Source organism: Rhinatrema bivittatum, chromosome 19 (genome assembly GCF_901001135.1).
Source record: "Rhinatrema bivittatum chromosome 19, aRhiBiv1.1, whole genome shotgun sequence".
Lineage (NCBI taxonomy): Eukaryota > Metazoa > Chordata > Amphibia > Gymnophiona > Rhinatrematidae > Rhinatrema > Rhinatrema bivittatum.
Window position 1 is genome coordinate 26,051,734 of NC_042633.1, and position 18,018 is coordinate 26,069,751.

General features: G+C 49.2%; 1 protein-coding gene across 1 annotated transcript in view; it reads left to right on the forward strand.

Moving 5' to 3' along the window:
• The window catches only part of SHANK1 (SH3 and multiple ankyrin repeat domains 1), a 129,110-nt gene extending 111,434 nt beyond the window's left edge, over nt 1-17,676 (forward strand). The window contains exons 20-25 of the mRNA XM_029585256.1: nt 56-79; nt 8,716-8,772; nt 10,803-10,927; nt 12,072-12,192; nt 12,512-15,044; nt 16,861-17,676. Coding sequence (XP_029441116.1) covers nt 56-79; nt 8,716-8,772; nt 10,803-10,927; nt 12,072-12,192; nt 12,512-15,044; nt 16,861-17,431 — 3,431 coding nt within the window. The 3' untranslated portion in view covers nt 17,432-17,676. The remainder of the gene's footprint in view (nt 1-55; nt 80-8,715; nt 8,773-10,802; nt 10,928-12,071; nt 12,193-12,511; nt 15,045-16,860) is intronic.
• Nucleotides 17,677-18,018: the final 342 nt, after the last annotated feature.

Below are 18,018 nucleotides of genomic sequence, written 5' to 3' on the forward strand. Positions count from 1 at the left end.
GCTTTCATCCACTATCTCTCACATTTGCTTTCTCTTTCTCTCCTCTTTCCTCTAGTCTCTCCCTGGAAGAAGAAAAGTGGTGAGTGCTGCTCTTCTACAGGTGTCAGTTAACTGGCTGAATGTTTAGGAGGAAAGCGAGGACCTGCTGGAGAGTTAAACTCTTGATAGCTTCATCTCCCCAGCAGCACTGGCTTAATAATAACCAGAGATTTGGGTGGTTCTAACAGCCTCAGCATGCTGCCGTGTTTCCCGTGTCTGCTTGGGACAGAGCGCACCTGTACTGTTAAATGCACGTGCTGGGGGAGGGGGAGGGTCACCCCCCATCCTCCCGTGAAATGCTTTAACACACAATGATTTGGGCCTTCACTTGGTAAACAGTGGCTAAAAGGGGACATTCGGCTGCTATTTGATGTATTTTGAAACACTCCAAAAGATATTTAGCAGGACCCAAATAAAGATATTGGGAGAAGCAGGAGGCCCAGCCCACCTACACCCCCTCCCCCATAACTGAGCTCCTCTCCTGTCCTCAAGACTTATTCACCTAGAGATGTGGATTTTATTCCCCTCCCAGCTCAGAGCAGGAGTAAATCCGGGTGGCCTCCCGTTTCCCCCTCTGCCTCCTATTATTTCCCATGGGAGGAAGAATGGATATTTTCCTAGCATGTGGATAGATGGATTCAGGACCAGTGGGTTTATGCTCCCCTGCCAGCAGATGGAGACAGAGCAAGCTGACGTCACAGTATATATAACCCTGCAGTGTCATCAGCCTGCCAGTATTCTCCGTCTCCAGCAGATGGTGGATGTGCATCTCCCTACTGGGGATTGCTTCAGATTTTAAAAGGAGAATTTTATAAAGACATGAAAAAGCCCCGCTGTCCTGCGATGATACCAAATGGTCCCTTCCCCAGTTAATTCCTGAGGTGATTTCCGTGGTCCCTCAGCTGTGTGCCTTGGACCGGTAGCTGGTTTTTCAGCCGGCGTGGACTTAACTGATTGTACAGCTTAAAGGCAGCGAGTGCAGGAAGCCAAGCACAGCAGTAATGGCAGATGCCTTCTGCCCCAGCAGCCAGAGACCATTTCTGAGCTCAGGTAAGTTTAAAAAAAACCAAAAAGTCAGCGACAGAGTAGAGGGGTTGTGTAGGACTTCCTCCGGTCTCCGTGCACCGTTCTGATGTTCGTTCCCGCTCCTGTGGAGGTTAAGGGAACTGGGCAGCCTAGGTGGGCTAGGCCCCACTGTTGGGCTTTTTCCTGTATGCCGCATGGTAGGCTGCGGTGGCGTTTTCACACGCTTTTCTGCGCTGTCAGCTGCCCTCTACAGGACTGCCAGTGTGCGCAGTACGTCCAGCTGTGCGACCAAAACGTGCGCCCAGTTTCTTTTGGGCACGCTGCCTGGGCGCACATTCTAACACGTATCGGTTGTGCACCCAGGTTTGGCACAGCGACAATTCACTTAGTTTTGCAGCACATAGACTTGGGGCACCTAACTTTTATGCACATAAATTTTGTGCACTTAAATTTTTTCAGGGCGAATTGGCTGGACACACATCTTCAGTCGCCTGTTAAACATACTGACGAACTAATGGCACCGGTGACCAAGAAACCTAAGTGCCTTTCTCTCTGTGTTGCCTATCATATTCGGGGGACTCTCAGCCAGGAGTGCCCTCTAACATGCGACAGCACTGCTTATCTTCCTCTGATTTTACTAAGCCTGGTTCTTCCCAGCCTGGTGATGGCCTGGTTAAGGACTTGTCTGACCTTTGAACTCCCTTGACTGGTTCCTCCGCAGGGGATGACATCTCAGTGGGCCCTGGACAAGTGCCTTCTGGGTTTGGCATGGATCCTTCTGCCTTTTCTTGGGTAGAATATTTTCAAGGATTGCAATCCTTTCTTCAGGCGCAGTTCTCAGCCCCACCCAATTCTGTCAGGTCAGATCCTCGGGCAGTGGCTTCTCCCTCTTCCAGTACTATGTTTAAGCGCCTAAGCACACCTCGGTTAGCTACTGGTATTCTCGACAGGAATCCAGATGGCACTGATAATGAGACAGATCCTGACTCTGGAAGATGGGGAAATGACTCCAGGAATGGAACCGGAAAGGACTATGTTGCGGTTCTTTCATAGAGATGAACTGCTAGCTCTAATTTCCCAGACGTTGAAGATGCTGGGAGTGCCTGGGGCAGATTCCATGTTTGAGCCAAAGATAAATCCCATTTTGGTTTTCTTGCAATAAAGCCTTTTGTTTTTTCCCTGTTATGGAAGCCATTCAAGAATTATTTGATCTTGAATGGGATGCCCCAGAGGCAAATTTCAAAAGGGGTCGGACCTTGGAAGACCCTGTACCCCCTGGATCCAGTGGTGAGATAGCGTCTGCATTTTCCGAAAGTGGATGCGCTTGTCTGTGTCTTCTGTAAGCGGACGACTATCCCCGTGGAGGGAGGAGCGGCCTTGAAGGATGTGCATGATAGGAGGATTGAGGCCATCCTTAAGCATTTGACGCAGTGGCAGTGACATTGCAGATAGCTTCCTGTTGTTCCCTGGTGGCTCACTCTTGTCTGCTTCTCTCTCAGAAGGTTGATGATTCTGGAGTGAATTCCAGGGCAGTGATGGAACCCGCCGCCACCTTTTTAGCAGATGCGGGCTGCGATATGGTCCATACCTTGGCCAGAGGAGTGGCTTCAGTAATAACGGCCAGGTGACAATTATGGCTGCGAAATTGGTCGGCCAACGTGACCTCCAAAGCAAATCTTACGAAATTGCCTTTTAAAGGCTTTCTCTTGTTTGGGAGCGAATTGGAGAAACTGGCCAGTAAGTGGAACGAATTCCCGGTTCCTCGGTTGCCGGAGGATAAGAAGCAGTCGCAGTGCCCCTTTGGAATTAGAGGTTGTCTCAGGGGTTCCAAGCGGTTTCATCCCTACAATTTATTAGAGGTTGAGATCACATCGGATCAGTGGGACCTGGAGGTGATATGAGGATATGCACTGGAATTTTGCACTGTTCTTCGAGATGTGTTCATGGTGTCCCCTTCCATTCCCACAGAAGAAGCAGGCAATGGAATCTACGCTGTCAAGGCTCCTCAGTCTGAGGGCTGTGGTTCCTAGTGCCTATGTCTCATGAAAGTACAGGGCGATATTCCATTTATTTTTTTGTGCCCAAGAAGAAGAGCTCCTTTCACCTCATCCTGGATCTCAAAGGAGTCAACCGTCATTTGCGGGAGACTCATTTTCGCATGGAAACCTTGCGCTTAGTGATAATGGCCGTGCAGTCGGGTGAATTTTTGACCTCCCTGGATCTGTCTGAGGCCTACCTCCATATTCCCATCCGATTGGAGCACCAACGGTTTCTGCATTTTGTGGTATTGGGGCACCATTATCAGGTTCGGGCGCTGCCTTTTGATCTAGGCACCGCTTCCAGAACTTTTTCCAAGGTTATAGTGGTGGTGGCAGCTGAGTTGAGAAAGGATGAAATCCTAGTACCACCAGTATTTTTATGACTGGCTGATTCGAGCCAAGTCTCTGGAAGAGAGCTGCCTGGTGACCCGCAAAGTGAGCTCCCTGTTTCAGGAGCTCGGTTGGGTGGTGAACCTAGCCAAGAGCAGTCTTCAGCCATTTCAGTCATTGGAGTATCTGAGTGTTCGGTTCAACATGAGGCAGGACAAAGTTTTCCTGCTAGAAGTTTGGATTCAGAAGTTGATGTCGCAGGTGCGCTTTTGGTGAACACTCTGCACCCAACAGTGTGATCCTATTTACAGATACTCAGTGTGATGGCGGCAACCCTGGAAGTGATGCCATGGGTGAGAGTGCATATGCATCCTCTTCAGTGCTCCTTGCTATCTTGTTGGAACCCACAGTCTCAGGACTATTCGGTTATGCTCCACCTGCCAATGGAAATCTGCTCTCACCTACAGTGTTGGTTACAGGCAGATCATCTGAGAAAGGGAGTTTCCCTGACATCGCCAGACTGGTTGATACTCATGACAGATGCTAGTCTCCAGGGTTGGGGAGCTCACTGTCAGGAATTAACAGCACAAGGATGCTGGAATACAGAAGAGTTTCTCTGGAGCATCAATTGTCTGGAAGCGCTGGTTGTCCGCTTGGCGTGTTTGCAGTTCCACAGCAGACTGCAGGGTCGAGCAGTCCGAGTAATGTCAGACAACGCAATGACAGTGGCTTACATCACTCAGCAGGGAGGAACCAAGAGCCAGCAAGTGTCCCAGGAAATAGATCAACTTATGGAATGGGCGGAAGGGCATCTCCAGGAGATCTCGGCCTCTCACATTGCAGGAAAAGGCAATGCAAGAGCAGACTTTCTCAGCAGGGAGAATTTGGACCCAGGAGAATAGGTATTCTCGGACGAGGCGTTTCAGCTGATAGTGAATCGCTGGGGCCTTCCATTCCTAGACCTGCTGGAGACTTCTCGCAATGAAAAGGTTTCTTTATACTTCAGTCGCAGGAGATATCTGAGGTCCTTGGGTATCGATGCTCTCGTGCAGGTCTGGCCAGAAGACAAGCTGCCGTATGCCTTTCCCCCATGGCCCATGTTGGGCAGAATAGTTTGCAGGATCGAAGGCTACAGGGAGATGGTGCTCCTAGTGGCAGCGGATTGGCCCAGAAAACCATGTTATGCAGATCTGCAAAGACTCCTGGTAGAGAACCCCCTTCGTCTTCCACCACACAAGAATCTGTTGCAGCAGGGGTCTGTCCTTCACGAAGATCTGATTCTGTTTTGTCTTATGGTATAGTCCTTGAGAGGGCTCGCTTGTTGAAGCGTGGATATTCTTCTATGGAGATTGCCACCTTGCTACGAGCTCGAAAGTTCTCCACATCTTTAGCCTATGTGCGGGTTTGGCAAATGTTTGAGGCTTGGTGTAAGGATCGAGGAGTGCTTCCTCGTTCAGTTAAGATCCTGCTCATTTTGGAATTTTTACAGGATCTGTTAAATAAAAGGTTGGCCTTTAATTCTTGCCTGTTTCAGGGGCCAGGTGGATGGTGAATCTTTATCGTCTCATCCTAATGTGGCCCATTTCTTGAAGGGAGTGAAACGTCTTCATCCTCCCTTGCGGAGTCTTAACCTGGTGTTGGATTTCTTGGCGGGCCCTACATTTCGACTGCTGCATAGCCTTTCCTTGCAGTTATTGACCTTGAAAACAGTGTTTTTGTGTCGATATGTTCTGCGTGTCAAATTTCCGAGCTGCAGGCCTTGTCTTGCTGGGAGCCATTCCTTCGGGTGAATCCAGGAGCGATATAGCTGCGTACTGTTCCTTCATTCTTGCCTAAAGGGGTCTCAGATTTTCACTTGAATCAATTCATTTCCTTGCTGTCCTTGGATAAGGAAAGAGATGCAGAAGAATATTGCCTGTTGCATTCCTTGGATGTATAGAAACATGTTGTGCGGTATCTGGAAGTTTCTAAACCTTTCCGAAAGATTGATCACCTGTTTTTGTCCTTCATGGTGGAAGGAAGCAGGGCGAACCAGCTTCGTGGGCTACAATAGCCCGCTGGATTAAGGAGGTGGTCACGGCCATGTATGTGAATGCTGAAAAACCGTTGCCTATTCAGGTTAGGGCTCATTCCACTAGGGCTCAGGCAGTGTCATGGGTGGAGGTTAGATTGTTGCCTCCCGTTGATATTTGCCAAGCTGCGACATGGTCCTCCTTACAAACCTTTTCCAGGTATTATAGTCTGGATGTGCAGGCCCAGGAGGACACAGCCTTTGCACGTGCAGTGTTGACTGGACTGCGGGCAGCCTCCCATCCTATTCGGGAGTAGCTTGGGTACATCCTACTGGTCCTGAATCCATCTATCCACATGCTAGGAACTGAGACATTACTTCTTACCTGATAATTTCCTTTTCCTTAAGGTGGATAGATGGATTCAGCTTCCCATCCTCGGCTGCTGAATGATTGTGTGATGGTTCTCCTGTGTGGCTATGTGTTCCAGGGGATTACTGGTAAGTGTTCATCCAGTCCCTAGACTAGAGTTAATATACTTCGTGTCTGAGCTCAGTGTTTCATTTTGACTGGGTATTGAAATGGTTATATATTTTTTAATCAAGGTTTTTACTAATCTGTCCATAGTTGCTTTTGAAGAGAATACTGGCAGGCTGATGTCACTGCAGGAGTGTATATACTTTGACGTCAGCTTGCTCCGTCTCCATCTGCTGGCAGAGGTGCATAACCCACTGGCCCTGAATCCATCTATCCACCTTAAGGAAAAGGAAATTATCAGGTAAGTAGTAATTTCTCATTTCTTTTCTTCAGCTCCCATGGAAAAGGAGGGGAGCTGACCCTGATATGTTCAAGCCAAGCCCATTGTTGCCACTTGATCCCTGACTGAGCATCCCCCAGGCTGCCGAGAAGCTGGTCTGGCTCTGTAGAACACACCGGAGGTTTCATCAATACTTTGTCCCCCTCCCCCTCCTCCAGAGCAATCACCTCAAGATGTACTAGCGGGTCTCCTGAAGGAGCTGTTCATTTGATGCTTGGAGATGAGAGTGGTGCCACAGGACTGGAGAAGAGTGGCGGTGATCCCGCTTCACAGAAGTGGTAGCAGGGAGGAGACTGGAAACTACAGGCAGGTTAGCCTTACCTCGGTGGTGGGAAAATTAATGGAGAGACTGCTAATGGAAAGGATAATGAATTATCTGCAATTCAAGACAACATAGTTTTTCCTGATTGATTTATTTGATTGGGTTTCTAGAGAATTGGATCAAGGACAAGCACTCCATGTGGTTTACTTGGATTTCAGCAAAGCTTTTGATACGGTCCCACATAGAAGACTCATGAATAAGATGAGAAGCCTGGGAGTGGGTCCCAAGGTGGTGGAATGGATTACAAATTAGTTGACTGACAGATGTCAGTGAGTAGTGGTAAATGGAGCCTATTCTGAGGAGAGAAAAGTGATAAGTGGAGTTCCTTAAGGATCTGTTTTGGGACCGGTTCTGCTTAATATCTTTGTGAGCAGTATTGGAGAGGGATTAGAAGGTAACATTTGTCTTTTTGCAGATGGTACTACGATCTGCAATAGAGTGGACACACCGGAAGGAATAAAGAGAATGAGAAGTGACCTAGAAAAAACTCAAGAAATGGTTGAAGGTTTAACAGCTGAGATTCAATGCCAAGAAGTGCAGAGTCATGCATTTGGGGTTTGGCAAAGATTGATGTGCACGGACTGGGAGAGAAACCTTGGGGCAATAGTATCTGACGACCTGAAGGCGGTGAAGCAATGTGACAAGGTGGTGGCTAAGACCAGAGGGAAGCTGTGCTACTTAGAGAAGCATAACCAGTAGGAAAAAGGAAGTGATAATACCCCATGCAGGTCTTTGGTGAAGCCTCACCTGGAACACTGTGTTCAGTTCTGGAGACCTCATCTCAAAAAGGATAAGGACAGAATGGAAACACTTCAGAAAAAAGCCACCAAAATGATGTGAGGACTGCACGGAAAGCCATATGAGATGAGACTGTATGCCCTGGAGGAGAGTTGAGATGGGGGAGATCTGATACAGACCTTCAAATACCTGAAAGGAATTAATGATGCACAAGAATCACATTTTTTCTGATGGAAAGGAAATTGTAAAATTAGGGGTCATGATAGGAAACTCCAAGGGGGAAGACTCAGAAACAAAGTCAGGGGTGGTGGATGCAATGGAATGCCCTTCCCGGAAAAGGCAAGAATGGTAATAGAATTCAAAAGAGCTTGGGACAAACACAGAGGATCCCTGCTGTCTAGAGAATGGAAATGAAGAAATGAGGTAACTTTACTATTATACCTCAGGGGTAGCATGCACGGAGCAACAGTCGCTACTACCCAAAAAAAAAAAGCCAGGAGTACTTGCAGGGCAGAATGGATGGCGCGCATTGGTCTTTATCTGCCGTCTTTCACTGTGTTACTGTGGGATCTGGAGGGTGAGTCGGAGACTTCCCTGATCATCTGTCAGATCCATCTCTTCAGCCTCTGGAGCACCTTTTATTTCCCATGTTCATTAAGAAGATGCCCTAGGTACACAAGGAACCAGAATCCAGAGCCCCCTTGTTGGAGTAACTGAAGATATCGTAATGCTCAGCAATTCCTAAAGACCTGCAAATGCAGATCCGACACCCCCCCACACACACACCACAACCACCCCCCGCCTCACTCTACACCTCCTGTGGGTAAGAGGGGTGGATGTCAAGTGTAAAGTGCAACTGTCTCCAGGGTTCAAGATGCATATATTGGGTTTCCAGCATAGGCAAATGAAGCTTGTGAAATCCCGAGTAGCTGTGAGATCTCCAGGAAGGATTTGGGAATCCCTGTTCTGCAGTTGTGTGTTGGAAAAGTGATAGTGAGGCTCATCTGTGAGCTAATGAAGCTGATTATAACAATCTGCAGCTCACGTATTGCACACTGGGCTTCCCAAAAGTGCCTGTGCTCCAGCTTGGAATAGCAAATATTCCTATTTGCCAACCTTTCTGAATAGCACTTCACCTCGGCCTCCTTTTGAAACGTCATCTGAAATAGTGATGACCGGGAGATGGCAGGGAGGGAGCAGCACAGTTAATCCTCATCCTATCCAGTCACTGTTACCGTATTAGACTGGGAGGAAGGGGGAAGATAAGGAACGGTTACATCTCTTTCTGTTGTAGGATAATGCATATGACAACGCTCTCGTTATACCTGCCTGCTGCTGTATATAAGATGGTAAATCTTTCTTTAAACATTCCTGACTCCTTTTTTTTTTTTAAAGATTACGAACCTGCACAGACAGCTGAGAAGAAAAAGACAGTTTATCAAATGGCATTGAGTAAGAACATTTCTGTTTTATCCTAAATGTAGAAAACTGTTTATGTAAAATGCTCCACACGCCCTTGTTATTAATTACACAGAGCAAGTTGGGGGGGGTTAAGAGTGCATGTGTAAAATGGTGCTCACTCCCATGCTATTGATCACACAGTGCACGTCACAGTGTAAGGCTAGTTGTGGAAAATGCTGCTCACTCCCTTGTTATTGGTCACACAGCGCACGTCACAGTGTAAGGCTAGTTGTGGAAAATGCTGCTCACTCCCATGCTATTGATCACACAGCGCACGTCACAGTGTAAGGCTAGTTGTGGAAAATGCTGCTCACTCCCTTGTTATTGGTCACACAGCGCACGTCACAGTGTAAGGCTAGTTGTGGAAAATGCTGCTCACTCCCATGCTATTGATCACACAGCGCACGTCACAGTGTAAGGCTAGTTGTGGAAAATGCTGCTCACTCCCTTGTTATTGGTCACACAGCGCACGTCACAGTGTAAGGCTAGTTGTGGAAAATGCTGCTCACTCCCTTGTTATTGGTCACACAGCGCACGTCACAGTGTAAGGCTAGTTGTGGAAAATGCTGCTCACTCCCATGCTATTGATCACACAGCGCACGTCACAGTGTAAGGCTAGTTGTGGAAAATGCTGCTCACTCCCTTGTTATTGGTCACACAGCGCACGTCACAGTGTAAGGCTAGTTGTGGAAAATGCTGCTCACTCCCATGTTATTGATCACACAGCGCACGTCACAGTGTAAGGCTAGTTGTGGAAAATGCTGCTCACTCCCTTGTTATTGGTCACACAGTGCACGTCACAGTGTAAGGCTAGTTGTGGAAAATGCTGCTCACTCCCTTGTTATTGGTCACACAGCGCACGTCATAGTGTAAGGCTAGTTGTGGAAAATGCTGCTCACTCCCTTGTTATTGATCACACAGCGCACGTCACAGTGTAAGGCTAGTTGTGGAAAATGCTGCTCACTCCCTTGTTATTGATCACACAGCACACGTCACAGTGTAAGGCTAGTTGTGGAAAATGCTGCTCACTCCCTTGTTATTGATCACACAGCGCACGTCACAGTGTAAGGCTAGTTGTGGAAAATGCTGCTCACTCTCTTGCTATTAATCACTAAGCACACATAGGGGTCTAAGACAGAATGTGTAAAATGCTGAACACTCCCTTGTTATTAATCACACAGTGCACATTGGTGGGGATGTGCAAAGTTGCTTGTATTAAACACTGCTCTCTCCCTTATTGATCACACAGTGTACGTTGTTGGGGATGTGTGTAACTTTACTTGTATAAAGCAGTGCTGTCTCCCTTGTTATCACACAGTGCACTTTGGGGAGGAGGGAGTTGAGGGAAGCCCATATTGTTACTTGTATAGCTTACTGTTCTCTCCCTTGCTATTAATCACACAGTGCACATTGGGGGAAGTATATAAAACACTGCTGTCTCCCTTAGTGTTATCACATAATGCACTTTGGAGGAGGATTGGCGGACAGGTATTGTTAGTTATATAACCTGCTGCGCTCTCCCTTGTCATTAATCACACAGCACACATTGGGAGGGTGTAGCATTACTTGTATAAGACGCTGCTCTCTCTCTCCCTTGTTGTAATCCCACAGCGCATATTGTGGTGGAGAGTAAGGTTACTTGTATAAAACACTGCTCTCTCTCTCTTGTTAATCACACAACGCGCAGTGGGGGAGGGATGTAACATTAGTTGTGTAAAACATCACTCTCTCCCTTGTTGTTATCACACAGCGCAGGTTGGGGTGGAGTAGGGTTGGGGCATGTATTATTATTGGTATAGCATGCTGCTTTCTCCCTTGTTGCTATCACACAGTGTAATTGGGGGAGAGGGGGAGGAGTCGCGGGCACATATTGCTATTTGTATAAAACGCTACTTTCTCCCTTGTTGTCCTCACACAGTGCCCTTTGGGGTGGGGTGTCTACATATTATTATAGCAGGCTGCTCTCTGCCTTTTTGTTTCTCTCAGAGATTCCTGCATAAACCTCTTTCTTGTTGTTAAAGATAAACTTGATGAAATTCTCGCTGCTGCCCAGCAAACCATCAGTGTGAGTGAGGGAGGTGGTCCCGGGAGCATGGCATCTGTGGCTAAATCTCGTAGCACTACAAAGAACTTCTATCCCTCTGAGGTATGGGCATGCAGCAGTGATGATCGTTCACAGAGGGCTGTTACTGAGACCTTCATTAGCACAGGGTCCTCCCTGCTGGTGAAAATTTCCCATCTAAATGCCCATCTGTAAAACTCTAGACCTTGTGTGTAAATGCTCATCTATAAAGATTTCCATCTCTTCCTCTAGCCCCTGCATCTGAGTCACCTTTTATAAAACCTTGCCCTCTAGCAATTGACAAGGGTGATGTGTCTGCTGTACTGGGATGGTTTGCGATGGTATCTCATGGAGTGAATGTGTCTGTAATTTTGCAAACGATCTGCAGGGGTACAATGTGACTGCAGTTGTGGGTGTCTTCTACGGTGTCATGAGATGTTAGTTAGTGTGGATGACCTGCAGAGTGTAATGTTTCTCTAGTTAGCATGAGTGACATGTGAGGTGTGATGTGACTGTAGTTGACATTGTGGACTTGTAAAATCTAATATTTAGATGACCTGTGACGTGTAAAGTGAATGTAGCTGGCATGGATGATCTGTGGGGTGTAATGTTTCTGTAGCTGGCATGGATGATCTGTGGGGTAATGTTTCTGTAGCTGGCATGGATGACCTCTGTGGGGTGTAATGTTTCTGTAGCTGGCATGGATGACCTCTGCGGGGTGTAATGTTTCTGTAGCTGGCATGGATGACCTCTGCGGGGTGTAATGTTTCTGTAGCTGGCATGGATGACCTCTGCGGGGTGTAATGTTTCTGTAGCTGGCATGGATGACCTCTGCGGGGTGTAATGTTTCTGTAGCTGGCATGGATGACCTCTGTGGGGTGTAATGTTTCTGTAGCTGGCATGGATGACCTCTGTGGGGTGTAATGTTTCTGTAGCTGGCATGGATGACCTCTGTGGGGTGTAATGTTTCTGTAGCTGGCATGGATGATCTGCTATGTATAATGTTTTTATAGTTGCTGTGGATGATCTGTGGGGTGTAATGTTTCTGTAGCTGGGATGGATGATCTGTGGGATTTTATGTTTCTGTAGTTAGAGTGGGTGACCTATGAGGTGTTGCATGCAGCATGGGTTTCAGGGAATGTAGTTCATGAAGCTTGTGCTTTATCAAGGACTCTCTTTATTTGTACAGACACCTCACTCTTTTATTTACTTTTTTATTTCTTTCTAGCCAAGTTTTGAACAGCATCGACTGGTTGGGGGGTCTCAAAGTCCACAGTCTGCCTATGAGAGGCCATCGTACCTGTCCACGAGTCCTTCCCAAGCCCTGATGCTACGTCAAAGATCTATTGGTAAGGCATGGATCTGCTTACAGGTCTCCATACGCCAGTCCTTGTGTGACCTTGCATAAGGTTGAGGAGTTTGTCCTACCTCCCAGTGCTCGAACAGACAGCTTGAGCTCAAGAGCTAGAGGCTCTGTCCTCTCCTTTGATCTGCCCTGTGCATACAGAGGGGATGCCTCACATTAATCTTAACAATAATATTTCTTTTTAATGCTTTCCCATTGCCAGAAAAAGGATTCTCTCTGTTCAGCAGGGTTTGCTGGGCTTCCAAACCTTTGTCTTTGATTTCTATGTCACGGCTTGGCTCCTGCATCTCTCTCTCTTGTAGGATCTATTGATGACGAGAAACCATTCCTAGCTTCGCCTTCAGTGAAGTTCAGTCGCAGTCTCTCTGTGCCAGGCTCTGAAGACATCCCGCCTCCTCCGACCACATCTGCCCCAGAGCCGCCCTTTAACGCGGGCCCCTCCTCTGCCCGCATTGGTCCAACTGTGAGGTCCACTTTTAATCCCAGCTCTGAGGCAAAGGTGTATAACACTGCCTCTCGCCAGGAGAGTGACCTGTACGATCAGCAAGCGAGGAAGCAGCAGAGGCAGCGGGAAAAGGCTCCGTTTTACCGCCGGGACTCCGAGCCTGGCGCAGAAGGTCACTCTCACGTCAACATGATTTCTCAGTCCGGCATGAGAGGCTGGCGGGGACAGCCCCAGGAGATTCGCTACTTCAACCTTCCCGGAAGGTCAGCCAGTACTGCCATGTATGTGCCAGCCAAGGCAATGCGTAGGAAAGGGCAACTGATGAAGCAGGTCAAGGTGGAGGATGAGCAGCATCAACACCAGCAGCAGCACCAACAGCAGCAGCAGCAGCATCACCAGCACCAGCAGCATCACCAGCACCAGCAGCCACCCCCAAAACCACAGGAGAAGAGCTCCATTCCCATCCCCACAATCATCATCAAGGCCCCCTCCACCAGCAGCAGCGGCCGCAGCAGCCAAGGGAGCAGTATGGAGGCCGAGAGCCAGCCGGACCCCATCCCTTCCCTGGAGCTGCACGATGACATAGACTTTACCAGCCAGTTTGGCGCAGCGCTCGTCGGTGCCGCACGCCGAGACCGGGAGTGGTACAGTGAAGCTCGCAGGAAATCAGCCCTCTTTCTGTCTACGGATATGGGAGACGAGGCCGAGACGGCACCCCTACCAATGCCAAGGCTCAAGCACTCCAAATCCATCGATGAGGGCATGTTTGCCAGTGAACCGTACATGCACCTGAACGTCCCATCCAATTTTGGGTTACCTGGCAGTATTGATCTTGGCAGTGGGTATTCTTACCAGCCCAAATCTGGCAAGGTATGCAGCTCTAGTACCACCAGCGCCTTCAGCACTGTATGTTCCACCTTTTTACCCCAGCTCCAGGCACGTCCCGCAGGGACAGTGCTGTCCACCGTTAGCCCTGCGGGGATTGTGACCAGTAACTTGATACATCCTTTGACAGGAAAGATCTTGGCTCCCAGTTCACCCCTGGGCCTCGCACTGGCAGCCAGAGAGAGGGCGCTGAAGGAGTCCCAGCAGCATAGCCGGAGTGAAGCTGAGGAGAGAAAGTCCCAGCCTCCCTCCCCACGTTTCAGTGAACCATGCAGGTCCCCCTCAGGATCCCCTGGGAGCTCTGCTCACAAGCTCTGGGGAGCAGGGCTGGGCCAGGGCAAAGAGATGGATTCCAAGCTCTGCCCAGAGAAAAAACTGGAGGAGAGTCCTAGGCACGAGCCATCCAATTTAATACTGCTCCAAGGTCTGGATCAAGGGCAAATCTGGGAGAAAAAGGGAGAGGAGTCGGAGAAGATAGAGCTACACGTGCGTTTCATAGAGGAAACGGAGGAGAGGGAGGATGGGAGGAGCCCAGCTTCAGCAACCCGGCTTTCTCCTGCAGCCAACACAAACTCTGAACCCAACCAGCCTGGCAAGGAGGCAAATGGCCTTCCTCTCCTGGTTCTTCCTCCCCCAGCACCTTCCATTGATGCTGATGATGACTTTCTCTTCACAGAACCTCTTCCTCCTCCCTTAGAGTTCTCAAATAGCTTTGAAAAGCCAGATTCTCCACCAAGCGCACCGGGGGGAGGAAGCACCCTACCACCTCCAGTGCCCCCAGCACCTGACACTGGCATCGCACCAACCTTAGACTCTACAACCTCAAGCCTGACCTCCTATGACAGCGAGGTAGCCAATCTGACCCAGGGCACTCCTGAACCTAAGGAACCTCATGTCAACTTCTCATCTGTGGTGTCTGCCATTCAGATTCCAGCCTGTGATCCTGTGGAGACTGTGACAGACTCTGGGATTGAGGAGATTGACAGCCGAAGCAGCAGTGACCACCATCTTGAGACCATTAGCAGTGTCTCGACTCTGTCCAGCATGTCTGGTCTGTCCACTGAAGGGACAGAATTGTTGGACACTTACATCACCTATCTAGATGGACAAGCTTTTGGGACAGATAAGGCACCATTTCAGACTAAGATTCGATCCAGAACATTCCCAAGCAGGACCCCAGGGCTACTCAGGGATCCTACTACTGCCACCAACTGCACCATTTCTATAGCTCCCTGCACAGACAATGTATACACTCTCACCCCATCTCAGGGGTCTTCACTGTGTACTCCTCCGGAGCCATCAAAGGAGGTCCAGCGGAAGTCCCCAACGCTCTCCTGGGAGGAATGTCCTCAAGGAAAGACCTCTCCAATCTCCACTATGAAGTCTGGTATCATCAATGAGCTGAGCTCCAAACTTCAGCAGATGAGTGGCATGTCCTGGTCTAGACCTCCGGAGTCAACGGTATCCTTTTCTGCGGACAGACCCAGCTCTCTGCAAAGACATAGGTAATAATTGAGTACTAATCTAGAGAGCAGTATGGAAGAACTGGGTTGCCTGACCTCTGTTGCTGGTGCATTACACTCATAACTTGGGGGGGGGGGAGGGGGGGGTACATGTCTGTGGATCCTCATAAGGTCACAGACAGAGGGTGGTGCTGTGGACGCTCATGTCACAAACAGAAGGGCGGTTCTTTGTGAATCCATATAGAGACACATGTAGAAGGAGCGTGCCAGGGGAACCTGCTACGGTCACAGACAGAGGGGAAGGGTTGTCTTTTGATCTTTATAGGGTCACATATAGAGGGAGGGAGTGTGTGCCTGTGGATCCTCATAGGGTCACAGATAGCTGGAGGGCTGTGTCTGTGGATCCTCATAGGATCACATATAGAGGGAGGGAGTGTGTGCCTGTGGATCCTCATAGGATCACATATAGAGGGAGGGAGTGTGTGTCTGTGGATCCTCATAGGATCACATATAGAGGGAGGGAGTGTGTGCCTGTGGATCCTCATAGGATCACATATAGAGGGAGGGAGTGTGTGCCTGTGGATCCTCATAGGGTCACATATAGAGGGAGGGAGTGTGTGCCTGTGGATCCTCATAAGGTCACAGATAGCTGGAGGGCTGTGTCTGTGGATCCTCATAGGGTCACATATAGAGGGAGGGACTGTGTGCCTGTGGATCCTCATAGGGTCACAGATAGCTGGAGGGCTGTGTCTGTGGATCCTCATAGGATCACATATAGAGGGAGGGAGTGTGTGCCTGTGGATTCTCATAGGATCACATATAGAGGGAGGGAGTGTGTGCCTGTGGATCCTCATAGGATCACATATAGAGGGAGGGAGGGTGTGCCTGTGGATCCTCATAGGATCACATATAGAGGGAGGGAGTGTGTGCCTGTGGATCCTCATAGGGTCACATATAGAGGGAGGGAGTGTGTGCCTGTGGATCCTCATAGGATCACATATAGAGGGAGGGAGTGTGTGTCTGTGGATCCTCATAGGATCACATATAGAGGGAGGGAGTGTGTGCCTGTGGATCCTCATAGGATCACATATAGAGGGAGGGAGTGTGTGCCTGTGGATCCTCATAGGATCACATATAGAGGGAGGGAGTGTGTGCCTGTGGATCCTCATAGGGTCACATATAGAGGGAGGGAGTGTGTGCCTGTGGATCCTCATAGGGTCACATATAGAGGGAGGGAGTGTGTGTCTGTGGATCCTCATAGGATCACATATAGAGGGAGGGACTGTGTGCCTGTGGATCCTCATAGGGTCACATATAGAGGGAGGGAGTGTGTGCCTGTGGATCCTCATAGGATCACATATAGAGGGAGGGAGTGTGTGTCTGTGGATCCTCATAGGATCACATATAGAGGGAGGGAGTGTGTGCCTGTGGATCCTCATAGGGTCACAGATAGCTGGAGGGCTGTGTCTGTGGATCCTCATAGGGTCACATATAGAGGGAGGGAGTGTGTGCCTGTGGATCCTCATAGGGTCACAGATAGCTGGAGGGCTGTGCCTGTGGATCCTCATAGGGTCACATATAGAGGGAGGGAGTGTGTGTCTGTGGATCCTCATAGGATCACATATAGAGGGAGGGAGTGTGTGTCTGTGGATCCTCATAGGGTCACATATAGAGGGAGGGAGTGTGTGTCTGTGGATTCTCATAGGTTCACAGATAGCTGGAGGGCTGTGTCTGTGGATCCTCATAGGATCACAGACAGTTGAAGGGGGGTGTGTGTGTGTGTGTGGATCTTCATAGGATTACAAACGAGAGGGAGGATGTGTGTTTTCGTGTCCTTATCATTCTTTGTTTCTCTCAGGATGGCGGATGATTCTACAGCCTCCTTGATTTCATCGAAACCTGTAAGCAGCCTGTACCATAACTGGTCAAAGTCTTCACAGCAGATCCCAAAGCATCCTAAGAGTGTGGACTTTGACATCCGTCCTGCACTGAGGCGAGCACCCAGTCCCTCCACCCTGTCCACAGAGCACAAAATAAGCCCTGCACCTCGCCCCTCTTCTCTCCCCATTTTACCCTCTGCCCCAGTCTATACTGGGGTGTTTGACCTGCGTGGGTCCCCCACAGCTGCTAGCGATCCCTTCCCTATGTTTCCCTCTGGGACGCGTTCTCTCTCGCCCACACACTTTCTGCCGCCACCCACGGAAAAGGCCTTCACATCCAAGCCCCTGCCCTTCTGGACAAAGTTTGATGTGGCTGACTGGCTGGAATATCTGAATTTGGGGGAGCACCGTGAGCACTTTTTGGAGAATGAAATTGACGGGAGCCACCTGCCGTCCCTGACCAAGGAGGACTACATAGATTTGGGCGTGACCCGTGTGGGTCACCGCATGAACATTGAGCGTGCGCTGAAATTCTTCCTGGAGAGGTGATTATCAAGCTGGCCAAATTCCCAAAGGAATCCCCCTTCCCCCTCAGGACCTTGGAAATGATGTCAGCGGTGTGTCGCAGAGAAGGGGACACCGTTCCGCATGTACTATATTAGGAAACAAATTTTCAAATAACCTAACAAGAATTGCAATGATACTAAAAATAAAAAAAATGCAGAGTTTTAAAGACAGATCACGTCACCAGCTTGTGAACCAGCGTGGGGGGGGGGGGGGGGGGGGTGAGCATGGCCTGGTGGAATTAGTTGCGACTTGTCACAGGCTGCGGACTGACACACTCTGCCTCCTGCGCACTCACGGATAATGATTTCACCCACAGTCTTCTCTGAGCAGTTCATGCCTCGGGGAAGGGGGAAAGCAAGCGCTGTACCACATGCGTGCCAAGGAGAGGAACGGGCAGTCGGAAGAAAGCACAGGGACTGGGAGCGAGCTGTGATGGAGGAGACTGCTCACCTGTGCAAAGAGAGAACATGGAAAGGCCGCTCCTATGTGTAAGGCAAGAGAACATGGAGAGACTGCTCACATGTGCAAAGAAAGCATTCAGAAGAGACAGTGAAGACTGTTGCCATGTG